The sequence below is a fragment of the Pseudophryne corroboree genome, chromosome 5, assembly GCF_028390025.1.
Source record: "Pseudophryne corroboree isolate aPseCor3 chromosome 5, aPseCor3.hap2, whole genome shotgun sequence".
Lineage (NCBI taxonomy): Eukaryota > Metazoa > Chordata > Amphibia > Anura > Myobatrachidae > Pseudophryne > Pseudophryne corroboree.
Genome location: NC_086448.1, coordinates 274550095 through 274574367, shown reverse-complemented (window position 1 = coordinate 274574367; position 24273 = coordinate 274550095). Strand labels below are relative to the sequence as shown.

Sequence of the window (24273 nt, the reverse complement as noted above, 5' to 3'; positions counted from 1 at the left end):
AGCTTGGATCAGTAATGCATGTACAGTAGAAGGAGTGATGCCTCCTGCTTCATTACCATATAAGAACTATTGCTGCTGCCTCCATGTGAGCAGCAGCTATAGCTACTCCGTTCACATCTTAATCAGGCGCACTGCATGGAAATTTGGAAGCTAGATGTATAAGGATTCATCTGTATATAGGTTATTTTATTGCTCCTCGCTGTGGAAGTCGCATGTAGCTTGTCCTCCACAGTCTTACTGTATAGCCAGAGCTAAGAGTTCCCCACAGCTAAGGGTTGAATGCAGAGTTTTTGTGTCTTTGTTTATAATACTGTACTGTAGGTGAAATTTGATGACACCACCTCAGTGTTAATTAGTAAAACATTTGTTTTGAAAGGATTAAGCACGTTACTAAAGCTTTTAAAAATGAAAAGTGATGGCTGGCCATAGCAACCAATCAGAACCTGACTACCATTTTCTAGGATGCCGTAGAGAAATGATAGCTAGAATCTGATTGATTGCTACAGGCAACACCACCACCACTTTTCATTTTTAGAAGCTTTGGTAAATCTACCCACTTGAATTTCTGTGCTGTGTATAAAAGTATTTGGATGCAAAATTGTGCCTTTAAGTGGGCAAAGGTCTCCTTTGTAACTTAGAAACATAGAATTTGACGGCAGATAAGAACCACTTGGCCCATCTAGTCAGCCCCTTTTTTTAGCATATTTTTATCTTGAACCTTTTTTGATCCTTATTTTTTGTAAGGATAGACTTATGTCTATTCCATGCATGTTTAAATTGCTCTACTGTACCTCTACCACTTCTGATGGGAAGCTATTCCACTTGTCCACTACCCTTTCTGTGAAGTAATTTTTCTGCAAATTTCCCCTGAACCTCGTGTCCTATTACTTCTCTTCATTTGGAGAATTTTTACCACCTGGACTTTTTGAAAACCCTTGATATATTTGAAAGTTTCTATCATGTCCCCCCTTTCCCTTCTCTGCTCCAAACTATACATATTGAGATTTCTTAGTCTTTCTGGGTATGTTTTGTGGTGTAGGCCATGCACCATTTTAGTTGCCCTTCTTTGTACAGTCTCTAATGTATTAATATCCTTTTGAAGATATGGCCTCCAGAACTGAACACAGTATTCTAGTTGAGGCCGTACCAATGATCTCTACAGTGGTATTATTACTTCTTTCTTTCTGCTGCTGATTTCTCTCCCAATACAACCAAGCATCTGACTAGCCTTCCTCATTTCTTTGTCACAATTCTTTCCTGCTTTTAAGTCACCTGAAATAGTGACTCCTACTGTAGATCCCTTTCCTCCTCTGTGGTTTCCAATATAGTGCCATTAATACTATATTTAGCTTTTGGATTTTTGAGACCCAAGTGCATGAATTTGCATTTTTTGGCATTAAACTGTAATTGCCACACTCTTGATCATACCTCTAGTCTACCTAGATCCTCAATCATTTGTTTTACCCCACCGGGTGTGTCTACTCTGTTGCATACCTTTGTGTCATCTGCATATAGGCATACTTTCCCTTTAATGCCATTTGCAATGTCACCAATAAAGATATTGCAAAGCACTGGTCCAAGTACAGATCCCTGGAGTACTCCACTGGTAACATTTCTCTCCTGTGAATGCATTCCATTTACTACAACTGTCTGTTTTCTACCCCACACACTCCATCCAGTCTGGCCTATCTCTCTCACAGTGGAAGACGTTGGAGAGGCGCCATGCACCCTGACTCTCATGGTGTACACATTCAGGAGACATGAAATTGTTATATAGATTCTTATATTTTACAGAAGGGAGTTAGGAGCAAAGTAAACAAAGCAAGTAACTTTGCACCAGGACATACCATATTACAATGAAAGGGGGCGCAAACAGGTCCTGATTTTCGGTAAGGTGAAACAGATGACCACCTAGGATCTGGTGGGACACAGGGAAACGGCCTGCCACCTGCAGGAAGTCTGGCAGGCTTGCACGAGGTGTGGGGTGCAGTCAGGTGCACTGTGGTGCACTCAGCAAGGAGGAAATAAGGTCCCTGCAACTCTCACACTGCAACTCACTGCCAAGAGTTACACCACCGAAGGGCTTATGCTGAGTTCTGACTGGAGGAACTCAACACATGCTGACTGGAAGAGTCCCTAATTGGTAGTGCTGCTCTGTGACCCCTGGAATGATGACGAGTACTCCATTCCAATCCCTCAGCATGGCCCCTGTAAGTATCTGCCTGTGTCCTTTATTTCCACAGCACCAACCCATTTCTCCGGGTGGTCTTCATGTGACCGCCGGTCAGCTGACCGACAGTCACATGACCTCCTCGGTGAGCCCGACGGCTCACTATCCCGATGGTCGGCATGCCGACCAACAGGGACTATTTCCACTCGTGGGTGTCCACGACACCCATAGAGTGGGAATAGAACCTGTGGCGACCGCAGGTCGCCACCGAGCCCGCAGTGTGGCGAGCGCAGCGAGCCCGCAAGGGGCTTGCTGCACTCGCCCCTCCCCGCCGGGACCCCGGCGTCGGTATGCTGCCGGGATCCCGGCGTCGGTAAGGTGACCGGCGGTCAGGAGACCGCCGGTCACCCGTACTATACCCCATTTCTCCTATCTCTGCCCTCCTCACAATTAAGGGCACATGTGTTAAGCCTTGGAGAGTGATAAAGTGGAGAGAGATGCACTACCATCCAATCCGCTCTTAACTGTCATTTTTAAAACACAGCCTGTATCATGGCAGTTAGAAGCTGATCAGCGGGTCCATATCCTGTCTTTGGACTCTATTCAGGTTCAGTACCAGACTCTGCTAAACAACAGAATCTGCTACTGCTTGTGATCGCATGCTGGGGGCCGACCATCACAGGGCAAGGCCACCCAGCATGCCAAATCCCGCCCAGCGTAGCGATTGCAATCTAATTGATCGCAATCTAAATCCCTGCTGACCAGGGATTAGCGGATGACCCTCTGCAGATGCAGCCGCACTGCCGACATGCTTTTCATCGGTGCGGTTGAGTGTGAAATCACGCAGACACCCCAAAAATGGTTCGATCACGCCTGCGTTGGCTGTACCACTCCCACACAACGCGCCCCCCCCAACAGCTACCGCTGTCAATCAAAATTAGATCACATGCTCCCGGAATGGCTACCTACTTCTACATTTTATTATTCTGCACAGAATTCTTTGTAACAGATAGTTTTACAGCATCTTTAGAACTCAAACAATAATGTTATAAGTTAACTACCCTATTAGATTGTAATGGCTTAATATGACTACAATGACTTCAAATTGACCCAAGGTAATGATGTATATTATGCATTTTTAAACATTGTTTTTTCTATTATCTAAAGCACTTTTTTAATTTTAAATGATTTTTCTGATATCTTCTAGTTTCAGGACATTGTTAGATGAATCAAAAATTACACCAAAAATTAACTGGCAGTACTGTATAGTGTATACTGCTAAGTGTCATCAGAAAAAAGCAATGATTATTAATATGTCATTTATGTAAGACAGCGTATTTGTGCAGTATATTACTTACCTTTGTCAGGCACATCGCCTGGTATACAGATTTGATATACAATCTGTCTCTTGATTGTGTCCAGCATTTCAAACGTTTCCACCGTAAACATGTTCTGGGGGTTCCCTGCAATTTGGACCAGCTCAAAACTATTTTTGATACCAATTCCAATAGAGAAGATTGTGATTCCACTGCTCCTCAGTTCTTCAGCCTCTTCAGCCACTGTATCATGAGACTCCCCATCCGTCATAACTATTAGATACTGATAAACACCTTGGTTTTTACGGCTTCCGTTTGCAGGATCAAAAAACTGCTTAACAAATTTCAGGCCCTTCCCTGTGTAGGTGTTCTCATTCAGCTGGACAATGTTATCTATGTGTAGTTTCATATCTGAGCTGGTGTAGTGCTGATTCAAGAAGAATTCTCTCTGTGGATTTGTACTGTACTGGGCCACCCCAATACGCACTTTGTCTTGTGCAATACTGAAACTGTCTACTATTTCCTTCATGAATGCTTTTGAAATGTCAAAGTCACTTGGGCTGATGCTTGCAGAGCCGTCAATCAGGAACACAAGATCAAGCTGTTCATTGGAGCAAGCTGAAAGAATTAAGGAATACAGTATAGTCATATTTGATCATGCACTTAATGCAGACTTTGTGTAGTACTTTACATCGTATTTATGTATATTGTATATGTCTTTTTAATATACACTTAATGGAATGTATGAATCTTAACTGTAATGTACAGTAGTCTTCAGGTTCTGGATTGTTGAACTCTGAGTTACAAATCTTTATCTGCCCCGTTGTCCTCCCAAAACAAAACCTTATTCCTTGCCCTAATGTAAATATTAGAATAATAACTGGAGCATCACTATAGTACTGGGCATACAGGAGTATCTATGAATTATGCAAGTCATCACATCACTTAATACTATGCCCAAATATAAAATGTCCCGTAATTTGCGGGAGCTGACGCACTTACGGTAAGATAGTCAATACATTTAAAGTTTAAAGGATAAACCAGTGGCCATGTACTCCCGGACATCCTTAGCAACTATATGGCTCAATTTTATATTGACATCTAACACCTATACTGTGATTGAATCTGCGGAAAAAGTGTTATAATAACCAATTCCATTAGATCTAACAGTCTGTTGCAACTAACTGTGATACAAATGTAATCCATTTGACATCCATCTGCTATAATTGATTCAATTCTTCGAATTACTGTACAACTGAATAAGAGCAGTGTCGAAGCGGAGCATGAAGGATCCACACAGGGAATGTAGTGATAGGGGCCCATGCTTAGGGGTGTGGCCATCCACCATAGAGGCTTGGTTAGCTATTAGATATTGTATGATTTGGGCCCCTTTATAAATGTATGTAGTAAATACTGAAGCAGATTAATACCAGCAATGCAGTGTAGTGAATACACCATAGTCCTGTGCAGAATAATGTCACTTAAGTATAATTCAAGAGCAAAGTCTAAAACCTCATCCTTAGTGGAGAGGGTTGGCCCTCAGGCAGTGGGGCCCATCGGGGTCTTCCTCTGTACCCCTATGGGTCAGTCCGACCCTGGATAAGAGTCCGGATGATGTTTGACTAACCACTAATCACATTGGAATAACCTGTGAGGTCTTTGTAGCAGTAATTAGTGCATTTGGATCCTCATTTAGAATCTGTTTCATCCACTATATTGAAGTGAAATTACTTTAGGTATTCTCTGAGCAGCAGCAGATTTATATATCAGAGTTTGACGCTATATTCAGCGAGGATAGATTATCTTAATCCATTTTAGGAGGATATTTTGTATGTGTAATTTATATTACATATTTTAGTCAGTGCTTCATATATTTTTTTTTTAAACATTTATTTAAAGTTTCTTAATATGCGTGTTGAGATGAATACAAGTCAAATATGAAAGCATAATTGTGTAGATGTATATTTTCCCAAATGCCAACATGCATCTTTATCTTTAACTCTAAATCAGGCACCAGCTGCCCTAATCTTCACCTCTTGTGATGTTTATGCAGACGTCAAAACAGATCAGCAATATCATTCCGCCAAATGATCCCCGGACTGAGTATCATGCAAGGAGTCATTAACCTCATCTCTCATACGTTGTACACAGTTCTGTTTGCTCAGGTTATTGTAACTAGAGGTTGCTTACCTGGTTGAGCCTCTTCACAAACAATGTGGGTTATATTTGAATGTAAACTTTCCAGAGCTGCGTAATTCTGTACTAGGAACCATCTATCTGGCTGCCCAGCAATCTTTTCAAGCTCTTCTGCTTTAGCACTGCCAACTCCAACAGCAAAGATGATGATGTCATTGTTTCTCAAAGACTGGGGTACTGTATCTAATTTGGCTCTATCTTGAATACTCGTTGCCCCATCGGTAATGAGAACTATAATGTGAGAAACTCCTGGACGACCGCCGTAACTTGAGCCAAATCTTTCTTGGGTGTACTCCAAAGCAGTGGCAGTATAAGTCAATCCCTTGGTGCGTTTTAAAGCAAAAATGGCCTTTCGAACATCAAGTTTGGTGGAATAAGCATTTAAAGGGAACTGTTGTTCTGGGACTGTGCTATAAGTAACAACACCGAACTGAACATTTTGCTTCCCAACCGTGGAATCATTTACCACAGCCTCCATAAACTTCTGCATGATTTTATACTGGGAAACAGTGATGCTGGAAGACGAATCCACTAAAAATATGATGTCCGCAACTTCTGTCCTTTTACAAGCTGCAATGTATAACAGAATATATAATTTCAGTAAAGGTGACAATTACATAGCAAGATAATAGAATTTTTTTATTTTTATTTTTTTATATATTTCAAAAGATGACTACTGATCTTCTTCTATGACACTGTTTATGCAGGTATGGAATCCTGGTGGCCGGGATCCTGCCAGTCAGAATACCGCCGCCGGGATCCCGGACGCCAGAATGTCAGTAGCGGGGCGAGAGCTAGAAAGCCCCTTGCGGGCTCGGTGGCTTGCTGTGCTCGCCACAGGTTCTGTTTCCGCTTTATGGGTGTCGTGGACATCCACAAGTGGGAAGAGTCCTGGCGCAGCTGTCAGCATTCTCGGTGGTCAGGGTCCCGGCATCAGTATTCTGACCGCCGGGATCCCGACTGGCAGGATATTAACTACATCCTCTTTAAGCCACTGCTCCCATTTCCATTTTATTGGCATACATAACATTTTTAAAGAGACTGCAATGCCCTTCTCTCCTATAGCTAAATTACCTTTCTCCGTATAAATGGCTTTAACAAATAATCACTCAGAACTTTAAGGTTAACTTTAGTTCTCTGATCTTATTATCTCTTCTGTAATAGTCTTCCAGTTTAGCTATACGCTCTGTCACGCATCACAGTTGGCCCTCTGCTCCTTAAGAGGTCTATTTACTAAGACTTGAAAGGAGATACAGTGGACGGAGATAAAGTACCAGCCAATCAGCTCCTAACTACCATATCACAGGCTGGGCTTGAAAAATGACAGTTAGGAGCTGATTGGCTGGTTCTTTATCTCCGTCCACTTTATCTCCTTCAAGGCTTAGTAAATAGACCCCTAAGTCATAAATGTCCAGGTTTTCCTTAGGCTAGATATGTAATGTCAATGTTCATTTTGTCGACACCACAATGTTAACATGGTCAGAATGTTGACATTTCCGCTTTACAATCATTCCTACATTTACCATACCATTTTATGTATAATTACCTTTTCATCTTTAAATTGATTTTCACAATGAACAGTCTTTTATTCTAAACAGCTATTTAAAACCAACTTTTTTTTCTACTGTTTCTCCTAATTAATAGCACTGATCTATACTGTATTTATTTATTAACAGTTTCTTATATAGCGGAGCCTATTCCATTGCGCTTTACAATTAGAACAACAGTAATAGAACAAAACTGGGTAAAAACAGACAGACATAGAGGTAGGAGGGCCCTGCTCGCAAGCTTACAATCATTGGGAAATAGGCATTGATACACAATGATAGATGCTACAGTACCTATTGCATAATGGTCCACCAGATTGCTAGGTTCTTATTGGGTTGTATGATATGATCACACAGCCATTTCGGGCAAGGGTCAAGAGGGTGTGAGTAAAGAAAGACAAAATATGTGAGGTTTATGTGTACTGTACAGAAAGGATATAATTAGATAGGGAAGCACTGAAGGTTAGGTGGGTCGGTCTGTAATTTGATAGGCTTGTCTGAAGAGGTGAGTTTTCAGGGAACGTTTAAAGGTTTGGAGACTAGAAGTGAGTCTTCTTGTGCATGGGAGGGCATTTCACAGAATGGGTGAAGCCCTGGTAAAGTCCCGTAATTTTGAGTGGGAACAAGTAATACGTGTGGATGAGAGACACAGATCTTGTGCAGAGTGGAGAGGTTGGGTAAGGAGATATTTTGAGATGAGTGAAGAGATGTATGTAGGTGCAGTTTGGTTAACAGCCTTGTATGTAAGTAAAACTATTTTATATTTAATACGGTAGAATACTGGTAACCAATGGGGGGACTGACAGAGCGGATCAGCAGACGATGAACGTCTAGCGAGGAAGATTAGCCTCGCAGCAGCATTCAAAATGGATTGTAGTGGTGAGAGCCTATGTTTGGGAAGACCAGTTAGGAGACTATTACAATAACCAATGCGGGAGATAATGAGAGCATGGATTAGAGTTTTTGCTTTGTCTTGTGTAAGATATGGTCATATTTTGGATATGTTTCTTAGATGTATGTAATATGGTTTTGAGACAGATTGAATGTGGGGAATAAAGGACAGTTCAGAGTCAAGAATGATACCTGTGCAGTGAGCTTGTGGGGTAGGGATGCTTGCTGAGTTATTAACAGTGACACAGATATCAGGTTGGTAACTTCTCTTGGCCGGTGGAAATATAATTAATTCTGTTTTGGAAATTATAAGTTTGAGGTGGCGAGATGTCATCCAAGATGAAATGGCAGAAAGGCATTCAGTGACATGGCCCAATACAGATTGTGACAAATCTGGGGAAGATAGGTAGATTTGATTATCATCTGCATACAGATGATACTGAAATCCAAAAGAGCTGATTAGTTTGCCAAGAGATGTGGTATAGATAGAGAAAAGCAGAGGACCTAAGACTGAGCATTACGATACTCCAACTGAGAGAGGTAGTGAAGAGGAGGTGGAATCAGAGAAACGAACATTGAAGGAGCTATTAGATAAGTAGGATGAGAACCAAGAAAGGGCTGTATCCTGAAGACCTAGGGATTGTATTGTTTGTATGAGAAGAGAGTGGTCAACAGTGTCAAAAGCAGTGTATATGTAAGTATTTGCTCACTTGTTTTATATTTAAGTGAAATGTTTGAATGTAACAGACAGTCACAGGAAGAACTGCTGGTACATGGACTCGGAAGCCATGAGGCATTTCATTTGCAATCTAGAATGATTTACATGTGTGATACTATAACAGTCAAAGACATTGGCGACAAAGACGTCTATTAATAAACCAGTGAAAAATGTGAAGAAGTGAGCAGGTGGAGAAGTTGCCTGTGGCAACCAATCAGCTGCTACATATCATTTTATAGAATGCACTTTATAAATATTATCTCAACAATGACTGGTTGCCATGGGCAACTTCTCCACTGGCTCACTTCTCAACTCTTTCCACTGCTTCATGAGTAGACCCCAAAGTCCTTATAGCTACAAAAGTCGGGAAAATCACAGTGTGCCTGAGCATAAAAGGTGAAACTATAATCACAGACATCCAAGATGTTTTATTCAGGACAGATTTGGGAACAAATCTCACTGCCATAAGTGTCCTAGAGAATAAAGGCTTCAAGGTCAAGTTTGCAGAAGTCAAGTATGTTGTGCAAAATAGCACCAGCAACTTGTTGCCAGAAATGATATGCCCCAAACACAGCGGAGTATTGTACAATGACTACTTGACTACTTCTGAGACAAGAGTCTATGGAACTGTGGCACAGGCTAGGCCATCTGGTGTATGATAACATCCGTAAGCTTCTTGATAGAATGGTAACGAGAACACAAGTGAGTGTACAGAGACCAATGCAGATGCACGTTACGTAGCTCCCATAGGTGAGACCAACTACCTCTGTTATAGCCACTGCTGTTACTACTGGATACCACTATTAACCCCTGCATTACCGCTGTTACCTGTGTACATTATGATACAAATAAATTAGCAACCTGGTGAAAGGACTTTCCTTGTAATCTGTCACTTTCACATCCACTGTTCACCTATTGTGATCACCCAAAATTGGCTATATCAATAAAAAAAAAAAAGAGAGTTAGACCAATATAGTCTTATTGTACGCAAGCAGCAAATCAATGTATCTGGAGGTATAAAACCAGCAGCTAGAAATATTATGTCTCATTGGTAAATGCTATTATATTATATTAGTGGGTTATCATCAAAGAGGTCTGGCATACTGTAAATGACACATTCCACAGCCTATTAAGCATCTACCCACCCCGTTTAATAAACGCAGGTGGAATGTTGTCCCTAAGTGAGGTATCGAGGGGCACTGCATCTACAGTTTATGAGGACAAACTTCCTTATTTGAAAAAAAAAAAAAATATAGGAAGATTAAAGATCAAACACGTGCTGTGGTCCCAGAATTGCTTATCTAATACTTCGCCAGGCCCCCAGTAAAAGGTATGATCTAGGATACATGCTGTATTGGAGGTATCCTGACTAAACCAGGAATGTATGTGTACAAGCTGTAAAGCTAAATATTACATTTAATGTTCAACACTTTGTAGATCAGCTTCTTCTCGGTTATCCAAATTCTCCTGGAGATTCTAGCAAGAATCTGTTGTACCACATCTAACACCTGAATAAGAAAGGCCATTTGTACTGCACTTAATTCTGTCAATAAAGGAATTGTCATTTGTCAATGTACCTCTTAAAGACTGAAGTAATATTTAGTTTAATATAATGATCCCTGTGACAAGTTAAGGGCACCTCCCAAATATTTTAGAGAGTTGGACCAGACCAACAGGAATTGATAAATTCATAATATACCATTTTAGACAAAGCTCTGACTCCCTTAAATATTGCAAAACAATCTAATATATGATATGATATAATTAAGTGACTGGATTAAAAATGTTATTTCTGCATTTTTCACCATTTCACCTTTTATTCTCAAACCACTATCACACCCTTGACAATTTCTTGTACAATTAATAATCAGGAATTAAACAATTGTTATTTTTAGGAATAAGATACTTTCCTCACATTATAAGCAATATCCAATAACATTACTAATTTTATAATATCAGATGGTTTCCACAATTCCACAACACTACACATATGAAAACACACACACACACACACACACACACACACACACACTCACTCACACAAGCAATTAACTTTTTTGTTACTGCTATAGATTAAGGATAACTCACTTTCTTCAGGATTACAGATCTCAAATATGATTTGCTTATTCAAGAAAGCCAGGGCGTCAAAATTGTCCTCAAAGAAAACTCGGTCTTGCTGTCCAGCGATCTCCAGAAGCTGTGTATTGTTGGCTTTGAGTACTCCTATAGCATAAATATTAATACCCTTGTTTCTAATAGCAGCAGCCGGCTGTGCTACCTCATCCTGAGCCTCTCCATCTGTGATTATAACAAGATATTGCCTTGTATTTGGTCTTCCTCCCCTGGAGGTGCTGAAATATGGCAATGCCTCTTTTAAGGCAGCTCCTGTCAGGGTGCCTTGCTCCATCTGCTGGATGCGTAGTATAGCGGCTTGTATCTCATTTTTCTTTTTATACCTGTTAAGTGGAAATTCTTCTTTTGTTTCAGAACTAAACTGGATCAAACCCACTTGGACTGCGTCTGGACCGATTTCCGCCATCTTCACCATCGACTCCATAAAATCCTTCATTTTTGCATAATCATCATAGTGGATACTTCCAGAACTGTCAATCAGAAATAGGATATCTGCTTTCATGTTTTTGCAAGCTAGGGGCAAGAGAAAACAGGACACAAATTCAGATCAAAAGTATATATATATGGCATGCTTGTGACCTGGCAGAAAAGAAGCAATACGATTCTGAAAAATAATGTGATTAGATCATGGTTCCCAAAAATCACGGCACCCTGGAGTATCAGAATTTTTTTTTTTTCACGGCACCCCTAAACCAAAAGTTTTTTATTCAGAATTTAGAAAAATATATAGAATTAAGTTAATTGTGTTTATATATCCTCCTTAGGTTCAACTATGTGGTAATGGACAGGATTCGCTTCTGTTTGTCTACATATTTTATGATTGGTAGCCACGAGCACTGGTTTTGCCTATTACATTGATAATAAATAATTTGAGTTTGTCCTGGACCACCAATCCAAGGCACCCCTGCAAGTGCCCCGAAGTACCCCAGGGTGCCATGGCACACAGTTTGGGAACCACTACATTAGATATATATTTTAAATTAAAACTTGTAAAAGTCACTATTGGGTATGATGTTTGTACAGTAACAAACTTAATAAACCTGGACTGAAACTTCCAGCTCAGAAGTATATGTAACAAGCAAAATAAGGCACTGGCAGTAGCACTACTTAACAGTCTTTTAGCAGCTTGGCCTCTACTCATAATAGAGGAGTATGCTACGGTGGAGCCCCAGGCTGAGCTGTTCATGCTAGTGTTATGGGGCACGAGAATCCATCTGCTCTGGAAGGTGCGGGGGCAAATGTAGGATTTCTAGAGGGGGATTTCCAAATGTATGCATGGAGAAGCCTATCTAACACTGTATTACCTGCTTTCACCATCTCGCTAGGACAGGGGTGGGGAACCTTTTTTCTACCAAGGGCCATTTGGATATTTATAAAATCCTTCGGGGGCCATAAAAAAAATTATCAACTTAAATATGAGCCTGCCCCCAGTAGATATGACCCCAGTATATATGCCCCGTCAGAAGTTATGCCCCCAGTCAGTAGTTATGCCCCCAGTAGATATAACTCCAGTCAGTTGTTATGCCCCAGTAGATATGCCCCCAGTAAGTATGCCCCCAGTCACTTGTAATACCCCATTAGATATGCCCCGTCACTTGTTAAGCCCCATTAGATATGCCACCAGTCAGTTGTTATGCCCCATTAGATATGCCCCCTAGTAGCGACGCTTACACACACACACACACACACACATTAAAAGAAAAAAACCAACAATACTCACCAGCCCCACTCCTGCTTCCGGACTTGTTGCCCTCCACCTGGCCGCTCGCTCCTCAGAACTATGGGAGAGAAGTCATGACATCTCTCCCATAACACCTCACAGCAGCACACGCACACTGCCAGAGCCTGGAAGCCGGAGATCAGAAGTGAGCTTCTGCCTCCGGCTGCTACTGAGGGTAAGAAGCCAGGTGCCCACTAGTAACAAAATCTAAGCAGGCACCCGGCTAGGTGAGCCTGGCCGAGCCGGATCAAGTGGCTCTGCGGGCCTTATACGGCCCTTGGGCCTGAGGTTCCCCACCCCTGCGCTAAGACAATAACAGATTAATGTAGTTTAAAATGACAAACAATGAGGTGGCGGTGATGTGTGAGTGTGGGGGGCAGGGGGGGGCAATAGACATACAGTATACACTAGACAGTTGGGATGGGCTAGGTAAAAAAAAGATTTGTATTTTGGACTTTATTGTTTTGTTAGTGCTTGGTCTTATATTGTGTCTCTACCTTCCAAGAAGAAAGGTTAGAAAAAAAATACACTACTCACCTATTTTCCCATCAGAAGGTTACTGAAAAGTTAACAATAATTCTAATTCTAATCTACAAATCTGATTATGGCATGAAAAACATATGTAATATATGTACATCCTGTCCAGGAAATGTGTACGCATCCCACTGGCAGGAAATAAGTCCAGTGGTTTTGTAGTTCCTGAAATGTCTTAATAAAAGTATCTGTGATCTAGAGAAGTGGTTCTGGACAGCTATCACCACTGATGTGCATGCCTATGATTGTAAAGATTTAATAAAGGGTTTTATTGATAATGTTTTGCTCAATTTTAGTGTAAAACAATTTTATTTTATAAGGAGCTTCCAACAGCCAATAACCCCCTGGACCCACTGCCGATCATATTATTTAACACCATTAGAGTATAGCAATCAATAACCCACTGGACTCACATACTGTACTTTACACCAACAGGGTATAGAGACTGAACCAGTGGACATTTGAGGCTGAAGAATGTGTAATTTTATTGAATGTAAGCAACATGGGATCATCTCACATCTAGACTGATGACATTAACTGATTTTCTTGATAAAAGTCCAAAACTTTTAAGGATATATAAATAATGCAAAAAAAAAAATTGCCTAAATAATAGCAAAAAAAATAAGATTTTAAACCTACCGGTAAATCTTTTTCTCGTAGTCCGTAGAGGATGCTGGGGACTTCGTAAGGACCATGGGGAATAGACAGGCTCCACTGGAGACATGGGCACTAAAAAGAACTTTAGGTATGGGTGTGCACTGGCTCCTTCCTCTATGCCCCTCCTCCAGACCTCAGTTAAAGAAACTGTGCCCAGAGGAGACGTACAGTACGAGGAAAGGATTTTGGGAATCCCAGGGCAAGATTCATACCAGCCACACCATTCACACCGTATAACCTGGACTATACGAACCAGTCAACAGTATGAAACAAAATCAGCATCAGTCCAAAACTGATTCAACTGAAAACAACTATATACAAGTCATGCAGAATGTCGTCCGCACTGGGACGGGCGCCCAGCATCCTCTACGGACTACGAGAAAAAGATTTACCGGTAGGTTTAAAATCTTATTTTCTCTTACGTCCTAGAGGATGCTGGGGACTCCGTAAGGACCATGGGGATTATACCAAAGCTCCAAAACGGGCGGGAGAGTGCGGATGACTCTGCAGCACCGAATGAGCAAACGTGAGGTCCTCATCAGCCAGGGTATCAAACTTGTAGAACTTTGCAAAAGTGTTTGAATCCGACCAAGTCGCCGCTCGGCAAAGTTGTAATGCCGAGACACCTCGGGCAGCCGCCCAAGACGAACCCACCTTCCTAGTGGAATGGGCTTTAAGCGACTTCGGTAACGGCAATCCCGCCGTAGAATGAGCCTGCTGAATCGTGTTACAGATCCAGCGACCAATAGTCTGCTTAGATGCAGGAGCACCAAGCTTGTTGGCAGCAAGCTTGTTGGCAGCATAAACAGAGCCTCTGTTTTCCTAACTCGAGCTGTTCTTGCCACATAGATTTTCAATGCCCTGACCACATCAAGGGACTCGGAATCCTCGACGTCCCATGTAGCCACAGGCACCACAATAGGTTGGTTCATATGAAATGAAGAAACCACCTTAGGCAAAAATTGAGGACGAGTCCGCAACTCAGCTCTATCCACATGGAAAATAAGATAGGGGCTTTTGTGAGACAAAGCCGCCAACTCCGACACTCGCCTTGCTGAAGCCAAGGCCAACAACATGACCACTTTCTAAGTGAGATACTTTAATTCAACTGTTTGAAGCGGTTCAAACCAGTGAGACTTAAGAAACCGTAACACCACGTTAAGGTCCCAAGGTGCCACTGGAGGCACAAAAGGAGGCTGGATATGCAGCACTCCCTTCACGAAAGTCTGGACTTCTGGAAGAGAAGCCAATTCCCTTTGAAAGAAAATGGATAGGGCCGAAATTTGAACTTTAATGGAGCCTAACTTTAGGCCCAAATTTACTACAGTTTGCAGAAAGTGGAGAAAACGGCCCAGATGGAATTCTTCCGGAGGAGCAGTCTTGGCTTCGCACCAAGACACATACTTCTTCCAGATCTGGTGATAATGTTTCCATGTCACCTCTTTCCTAGCCTTAATCAAAGTAGGAATGACCTCCTCCGGAATGCCCTTCTCCGCTAGGATCCTGCGTTCAACCGCCATGCCGACAAACGCAGTCGGGGTAAGTCCTGGAACAGACAGGGCCCTTGTTGTAACAGGTCTTCCCTGAGAGGAAGAGGCCATGGATCATCTGAGAGCATCTGCAGAAGATCCGGATACCAGGCCCTTCGAGGCCAATCTGGAACAATGAGAATTGCCTGAACCCCTCTTCGTCTTATGATTCTCAGTATCTTTGAAATGAGAGGAAGAGGAGGGAACACATAGACCGACTGAAACACCCACAGTGTCACCAGTGCGTCCACTGCAATCGCCTGAGGGTCCCTTGACCTGGCACAATACCTTAGAAGTTTCTTGTTGAGGCGTGACGCCATCATGTCTATTTGAGGCAGTCCCCACTGACTTGCAATCTCTGCGAAGACTTCCTGATGAAGTCCCCACTCTCCTGGATGCAGATCGTGTCTGTTGAGGAAGTCTGCTTCCCAGTTGTCCACTCCCGGAATGAAGACTGCCGTCAGAGCGCTTACATGACTCTCCGCCCAACAAAGAATCCGTGTGGCTTCTGCCATAGCCACTCTGCTCCTTGTCCCACCTTGGCGGTTTACATGAGCCACCACTGTGATGTTGTCTGACTGAATCAGAACCGGTAGACCTTGAAGTAGGGTCTCCGCCTGACGAAGGCTGTTGTATATGGCCCTTAACTCCCGAACGTTGATGTGTAGGCAAGCCTCCTGTCTTGACCACAGACCCTGGAAGTTTCTTCCCTGTGTGACTGCTCCCCATCCTCGGAGGCTTGCATCCGTGGTCACCAGCACCCATTCCTGAATGCTGAACCTGCAACCCTCTAGAAGGTGAGTGCTCTGCAGCCACGACAGGAGAGACACCCTGGCCCTGGGGGACAGGCGGATCATCTGATGAATCTGTAGATGTGACCCGGACCATTTGTCCAGAAGGTCCCACTGAAAAGTCCTGGCATGGAACCTGCCAAATGGAATGGCCTCGTAAGACGCCACCATTTTTCCCAGCACTCGAGTGCAGTGATGTACCGACACCCTGTCTGGCTTCAACAGGTCCCCAACCAAGCCCTGAAGTTCCTGAGCTTTTTCCGTCAGAAGAAAGACCCTCTTTTGTTCCGTGTCCAGAATCATGCCTAAGAAAAGCAATCTGGTCGTTGGAACTAACTGTGACTTCGGTAGATTGAGAATACAACCGTGTTGTTGTAACACCCTCAGGGAGAGTGTTACGCTATCCAGCAACTGTTCTCTCGATCTCGCTTTTATCAGGAGATCATCCAAGTATGGGATAATTGTGACACCCTGCTTGCGCAGGAGCACCATCATCTCTGCCATTAATTTGGTATGCATCCTTTATGTCTAGGGACACCATATAATCTCCCTCTTCCAGACTTGCAATGACCGCCCTGAGCGATTCCATCTTGAACTTGAACCTCTTTAAGTATAGGTTTAAGGATTTTAAATTCAGAATGGGTCTGACCGAACCGTCCGGTTTCGGGACCACAAACAGGGTTGAGTAATAGCCCATCCCCTGTTGTTGCAGGGGAACTTTGAACACCACTTGTTAAAGGTACAACTTTTGAATAGCAGCCAAAACCACTTCCCTCTCCGGGGAATAAGTCGGCAGTGCCGATTTGAAAAACCGGCGAGGAGGCACCTCTTCAAATTCCAGATTGTACCCCTATTGCCCAGGGGTCCACCTGAGAATGAACCCAGACCTGGCTGAAAAGACGAAGACGTGCCCCCACAGGAGCGGACTCCACCTGCGGAGCCCCAGCGTCATGCGGTGGATTTAGTAGAGGCCGGGGAGGACTTTTGTTCCTGGGAACTGGCTGTAATTGGCAGATTTTTCCCCTTGCCCCTACCTCTGGCAAGAAAGGAAGATCCCCGAGCTCTCTTGGATTTATGTGGCCGAAAGGACTGCATCTGATAATGTGGCGCTTTCTTAGGCTGTGAGGAAACATAAGGTAAAAAAGATGATTTACCTGCAGTAGCTGTGGAAACTAGGTCCGCGAGACCTTCCCCAAACAATTTCGCACCCTTGTAAGGCAAAACCTCCATATGACGTTTTGAGTCGGCATCACCCGACCACTGTCAAGTCCACAGCGCTCGCCTGGCAGAAATTGCCATGGCGTTCGCTCTGGACCCCAGTATGCCTATATCCCTTTGAGCCTCTCTCATATAAAGGACCGCATCCTTAATATGGCCCAGGGTCAATAAAATAGTTTCCTTATCCATGGTATCCATATCAGTAGATAAGGTATCGTCCACGCTAGTACAGCGCTACAAACCCAGGCCGACGCTATTGCCGGTCTGAGTAAGGTACCGGTATGTGTGTAAATTGACTTCAAGGAAGTTTCCTGCTTGCGGTCAGCAGGATCCCTGAGGGCAGCGGTATCCTGAGAGGGTAGCGCCACCTTTTTTGAAAGGCGTGTCAACGCCTTGTCCACCATTGGGGAGGATTCCCAGCGTATCCTGTCCTTGATCGGGAAAGGATACGCCATAAGAATCCTCTTGGGAATCTGCAGTTTCTTGTCTGGAGTTTCCCAAGCACTCTCAAATAACTCATTTAATTCAAAAAAGGGTGGAAAAGTAACCTCAGGCTTCTTTTCTTTAAACATGTGAATTTGTGGATTAGGCACCGCCGGGTCATCAATAATATGCAGCACATCTTTTATAGCAATAATCATATAATGAATACTTTTTGCCAATTTTGGCTGCACCCTCGCATCATCATAATCGACACTGGATTCAGAATCCGTTTCGGTATCTGTGTCAACTACTGGGGAAAGTGGGCGTTTTTGAGACCCAGAAGGCCCCTGTGACATAGGGAAAGGCAGGGTATGACCCTCTGAACTGTCCCTGGACTCTGCTTTGTCTAAGCGTTTGTGCAATAAATTCACATTTGCATTTAAAATATTCCACATATCCATCCAGTCCTGTCTCAGTGTTGCCGACGGAGATACCACACTCATGCGCTCCACATCATCCCTAGGAGAGCTTTCCGCTTCAGACATGCCGACACGCACGTTCTGACACACCACACACTCAGGGAAAACTTTATCTGGAGACAGTTTCCCCACCAGGCCCTTTGGAGAGACAGAGAGAGAGTATGCCAGCACACACCCAGCGCCAATAACCCTGGGAGAAAGAAAATAAATTACCCAGATATAGCGCTATACACTGCGCCAAATTCTGTGCCCCCCACCCTTCTTTAAAACCCTCTGTCACCGGAGATCAGCAGGGGAGAGTCCAGCTTCTCAGCGTGTGCTTGTGTAGAAAATGGCGCTGGTGAGTGCGGAGGGAGAAGCCCCGCCCCCTCAGTGGCGGGCTTCGGTCCCGCTTTTTTCTTTTCAACAAACTGGCGGGGATTACTCTAAAAATACATAAGTGTGTCTTTACAGCCAGTTCTATAGGTATACATTGCTGCCCCCCCCCCCCCCACAGTGTGCGCTGTGTGTGTGTTGGGAGCAATGGCACGCAGTGTTACCGCTGCGCGTTAACTCAGTGAAGCTCTGATGTCTTCTGCGGCCTTCGATATCTTCTGCCTTCCTATACTCACCCGGCTTCTATCTTCCGGCGCGGCTCCGGGACGAACCGCTAGGGAAGACCTGCGTCCTGACTCCCTCTGGAGCTAATGGTGTCCAGTAGCCTAAGAAGCAGAGCCTTGAAACTCACAGAAGTAGGTCTGCTTCTCTCTCCTCGATGCAGGGAGCCTGTTGCCAGCAGGTCTCCCTGAAAATAAAAAACCTGACAAAATACTTTTTTACAGGAAGCTCAGGAGAGCTCCCTGTAGTGCACCCAGTCTCCTCTGAGCACAGTATTAAACTGAGGTCTGGAGGAGGGGCATAGAGGGAGGAGCCAGTGCACACCGATACCTAAAGTTCTTTTTAGTGCCCATGTCTCCAGTGGAGCCCGTCTATTCCCCATGGTCCTTACGGAGTCCCCAGCATCCTCTAGGACGTAAGAGAAAATAAATTAACCCTTTCCCATAGCTATCTGAAAACTTACCTTCTGGTGTACACAAGTCCCGGACCAAATCATGCTTGATAACATCAAGGGAATCAAAATTATTGACAAAAAACATCTTGTCTTTGCTTCCAGCAATGTCCTCCAGCTGCTCCTCTACAGCATTCTTGACCCCAATGGCAAATATAGTGATACCGTCGTCTCTAATGTCTGCAGCTGCTTCAGTAACCCGGTCTTGCGACTCTCCATCTGTAATGACTATCAAGAACTGGGGTACGTTATTGGGTCGTTCAACTTTTGCATTAGCAAAGAGACTTTTCATCGATTGCAGAGCATCCCCCGTTTGGGTGCCTCCTCCCAATTGGTAAATTTGTTTTATTGCTGTCTTTAAACTGTTTTGACTGGTGTATTTACTGATTGTGAATTCAACCCTTGGAACATCAGAGTATTGCACCACTCCAAAGCGTATACTGTTTGCGCCAATCTGGAACACGCCTACCAATTCAGACATGAAGTTTTTCATATCTATGAAGTCTTCTGGATAAATGCTGCCAGAGCCATCAATCAGAAAGTAAATGTCAGCTTCTTCCGTATCAACACAGCCTAAAAAAAAAAAAAATCATGTATTTACAAAGGGAGACAAATTTATAATTTTACCAAAGCAAATTGTAGCATTGATGTTCATCTCTTGACCCATGGACAGTGACTGCATAATAACCAATCACGACCTTACCACATTGCACATAATTCTTCTGCTTTCTATTTTGAATTAAACTCAAGTAATTATGGTAACATTCAAAATATGTCATTATTTCACAGCAATTGTCTCTTTTTCTGTGTTGTGTAAGGAACATGATGTCTTTAAAATGGATTTACATAATTTCATAGCTATTTGTACTTTGCTACTTAATTAAACATAATAAATCATCTTTTAGATGTCTTACAGTGTATCCGGAAAGCTTGTGGCATCATATTAAAAAATACTTCAGGCTGTAATTGCTGCCAAAGGTGCATCAACAAAGTACTGAGCAAAGGCTGTGAATACTTATGTACATGTGATTTCTTCGTTTTTTATTTTTAATAAATTTGCAAAAAATCTAAAAAAAACTTTTTTCACGTTGTCATTATGGGGTATTGTGTGGAGAATTTTGAGGAAAAATTGAATTTAACAATTTTGGAATAAGGCTGTAACATAACAAAATGTGGAAAAAGTAAAGCGCTGTGAATACTTTCTGGATGCACTGTATATGGTATATATCGCCCTAATACAATATACTACTGTGTTTCTTAGTACTGTACATCTTCTATTGGTGTGACTCCTCATTATCATACAAAATCACATCTTACCTTCCTTCAGTGTGCGTAGAAGTGGAGCTGCAAATGACTTTGTAACAATTTCATTACAAAGATGCTTCTTTAACCTAAGTCCAATATTTGAGAGTTGCAGAAAGGACTCCACATTGGTGACATGCTTGCGTGGCGGATGTGATGCCATGCTTTCCAGCTCTGTGATGTTCGCATTGGGAAAGCTAACTGCAAAAACCTCTACCCCCGATCGTCTGAGTTTGGCAGCAGGCTTAGCGAAACCATCCACTGATTGGCCATTAGTCATGACCACTGCAATTTGTTTTACCCCCTGGCGCTTCCTGCCACCATTTTGTTTTGAGAAAAGTTCTTTGCGCAAAAATTCCAGGGCAGCTCCAGTGTGCGGCGTTCCTCCTCTGTATGGAAGCTTGGTTATGTAGTCCAAAATCTCATACTTTTCTTTAAAAGTGTTCAGCTTAAATTCCAGCCTGGGTATGTCACTGTACAGAACCAAGCCCACCCGGACACTTTTTGAACCAATTTCTAATGCATTGATGACCTTGTGCAGAAATACTCTTGTCAGCTGAAAGTTGGTATCGCCAATGCTGCTGGATTCATCGATCAGAAAAACAATATCAGCAACTGAAGCACTTGAGCAAACTACAGGCAAAAACAGAAAAATACTGTAAATACAAAAAAATGCAAACACTTAATAGTTACTGTATTAGCATCCCTCGCTTTTAGAGTCATTTGTGTAATTTGCTATTTATAACCTGTCTATGTGGTTCTCAGAAGATTCCTCTCTTTATTCTTCCCCTTAGCTTTTGAGACTCTTTGAGGCAACATGTCTTTGATTTGTAAGTATTTTAATATGAAACTGTGTGCTTATCTTTCTTGTGTCTTACAGACACAAGGATCTTGTCTTCCTACCTCTCCTAAACCCTTTGCTTTTTGATGTAAACCCTCCCTATTCCCTCTCCTCACCCATATCTTATTCCCATAATTTATGTAAGTTCATATCTATACATAATTCTTACTTTCTGTTGATTGTAGCTGCTCATGAGCTGACCCTACACTTTTACATTTATGCATTTGAGGTTTCTCTCTTTTAATAGGTGGCCTAATCGTTTATGCATCACAGGAATGTTCATATGCTGTTTGTTACCAAACGCTTATATGCGGTCTCCATTGTCTGTTGGTGCCTAGTCGCCAGGGACGGACTGGGGGCCGAAATCGGCCCTGGCATGTGCGTGCATGTGCGTGCCTACGGCGCGCCCACACATAACAGGGGCGAGCGGACACTACCAACGGAGGCATGCCGCGAGTCGGGGGCTTGGACTTGCAGCACTCCACCATTTCCATGGAGACAGACGGGGTCGTACGACATGGTACACAAAGGTGTGCCGCGAGTCAGGGTGTAGACTCGCGACACGCTTCTATTTCCATGGAGATGGGCGGGGTGTGGCTAGACCAGAGAGCCGCAGGCTGCGCTGTGCGTGGCTTCCCGGCTCTCTGTGTGACAGGACCGACCCACCAGCCTACCTGACATTTTCCAGAAGTGCCAGGTGGGTAGTACAGCCCTGCTAATCACCATGGATATTCACTCATGTTATGCCATTTGCTTTTATTTTTTTATTTTTGGAAACCAATAAAAAACTATTTGCATTAAAAAGTTATTTTAGATATTTCTCAATTCTCTCCAAAAGTAACTTTAACAAGTTAAATATTTGTCTATAAGAGAAAATATTGGAAAATGATACACAGTAGCAAAAAAAGTAGCTCAATTCACTTGTGCATGATTAGGGAAATAGTCACAATGTGATAAATCTGCTGTAATAATATATCTGGGTTATCTTATAACAAAGCAAATGAACAGTGGTGCAGCCTTAATTTTTTACTTTTGATTAGAAGGTCATTTATTTGGTATAGTTACTTTCCTGTACTATGTGCATTTTAAATTCACCATTAAAACAAAGCATTTTACTTGAATACAATAAAAGGTATGCAGTCATTAAGTCGACATTCACCAGAATATTAAGTTATGATGTCATCATGGTTAAAATTATGACATAATAAATGTTGACACTTGAAAAATGTCAACATTGACGATGTCAACATATGAATTGTAGACATTGTGAAAATGTCAACATTGGCGTTAGGGTTAGGGGTTAGGGCTAGCGGTAGGTTTAGGGACAGACTTACCTTAAACACTTAACTGGCTAATATATTTTCATAAAAACGCTCTGAAGATGTTAGGTTTTTATGATTGAATTAGGTTAAGAACATTTATTTAAAACATATCTAATATGATTTTCTAAAAAAAAAATATATATATATAAAATACTTTTATTTATTTATTTTTTAAATTGGAAACTTCAGTACAAACATCAATGGCTGATATTTCAGACCATCGATGAACAGATCATCTCGACCATCACAACTTTATATTTTCCCGGAAGCTGCTCCTCTCCGCAGCGTTGGATGGCCACACAGAAGGTGAGAGGCTGCTTTTTAACATTTTTCCAGCGGCTGCTAATCTCTGCTGCCACGGGTTGGGGGGTGCTGCTGGGCTGCCTGGTCAGCAGTGATCGGCAGCACGGCAGGCACTGGGAAGGGTGGGGGGGGGGGGGCAGGAAGCAGAGGGACTGTGAGGTCCCTTTGATAGTGGCACCTGCTGGAAGAATCTCTTCAGCAGCTGCACAGTGGGCTATTGACTGGTCGCATCAAATGCAACCATATTAGGCAAAGCCCAGCCTGGTGTGGTCGCATCTGGTGCAACCAAGCCAGGCAAGTGGTTAAAAGACATATTATCAACATTCTGACCATGCTGACATTTCATCAGTACCGACATGCTGAATGACGACATGTCCACTGCCTACATTATGACCATGTTGGCATTCTCATTATGAATGTCAACATGATAAATGCTGATATAATATACTGAACCCCAATAAAACTGTACCATTGTCATGGTTAAAAAATGTATTCTTTGTAATACTGAACGGGTTGCCAAGGGTTACAGGGAAAAAAAATCCTAAAGGCACAGGAAGCTTTAAGCTGTCATATCAGTTTTCTGATTTCAGTTGGGCATTTTAGAGGAAACCTATTGTACTTCAGTTACGCACTGGCTGCCCCACTAGTAAGATCACAACACTAACTACTACTCACCCTTCTGGTAACTTTGTTTTAATATGGTAAACATTTATAATTCTATTAAATTGGCTTTGATTACAGTTTATACCAAGTGTGTTTATTTAAAAATAAGAATTTACTTACCGATAATTCTATTTCTCGTAGTCCGTAGTGGATGCTGGGGACTCCGTCAGGACCATGGGGATTAGCGGCTCCGCAGGAGACAGGGCACAAAAGTAAAAGCTTTAGGATCAGGTGGTGTGCACTGGCTCCTCCCCCTATGACCCTCCTCCAAGCCTCAGTTAGGATACTGTGCCCGGACGAGCGTACACAATAAGGAAGGATTTTGAATCCCGGGTAAGACTCATACCAGCCACACCAATCACACTGTACAACCTGTGATCTGAACCCAGTTAACAGCATGATAACAGCGGAGCCTCTGAAAAGATGGCTCACAACAATAATAACCCGATTTTTGTAACAATAACTATGTACA

General features: G+C 42.8%; 1 protein-coding gene across 1 annotated transcript in view; it reads right to left on the bottom strand.

The window, feature by feature from the left end:
* The window catches only part of LOC134927618 (collagen alpha-6(VI) chain-like), a 409854-nt gene that overhangs the window by 285139 nt on the left and 100442 nt on the right, over positions 1-24273 (bottom strand). The window contains exons 6-10 of the mRNA XM_063922353.1: positions 20688-21305; positions 19383-19943; positions 10927-11484; positions 5677-6252; positions 3529-4104 (exon numbers count right to left, since the gene is read on the bottom strand). Of these exons, the coding sequence (XP_063778423.1) occupies positions 3529-4104; positions 5677-6252; positions 10927-11484; positions 19383-19943; positions 20688-21305 (2889 nt within the window). The remainder of the gene's footprint in view (positions 1-3528; positions 4105-5676; positions 6253-10926; positions 11485-19382; positions 19944-20687; positions 21306-24273) is intronic.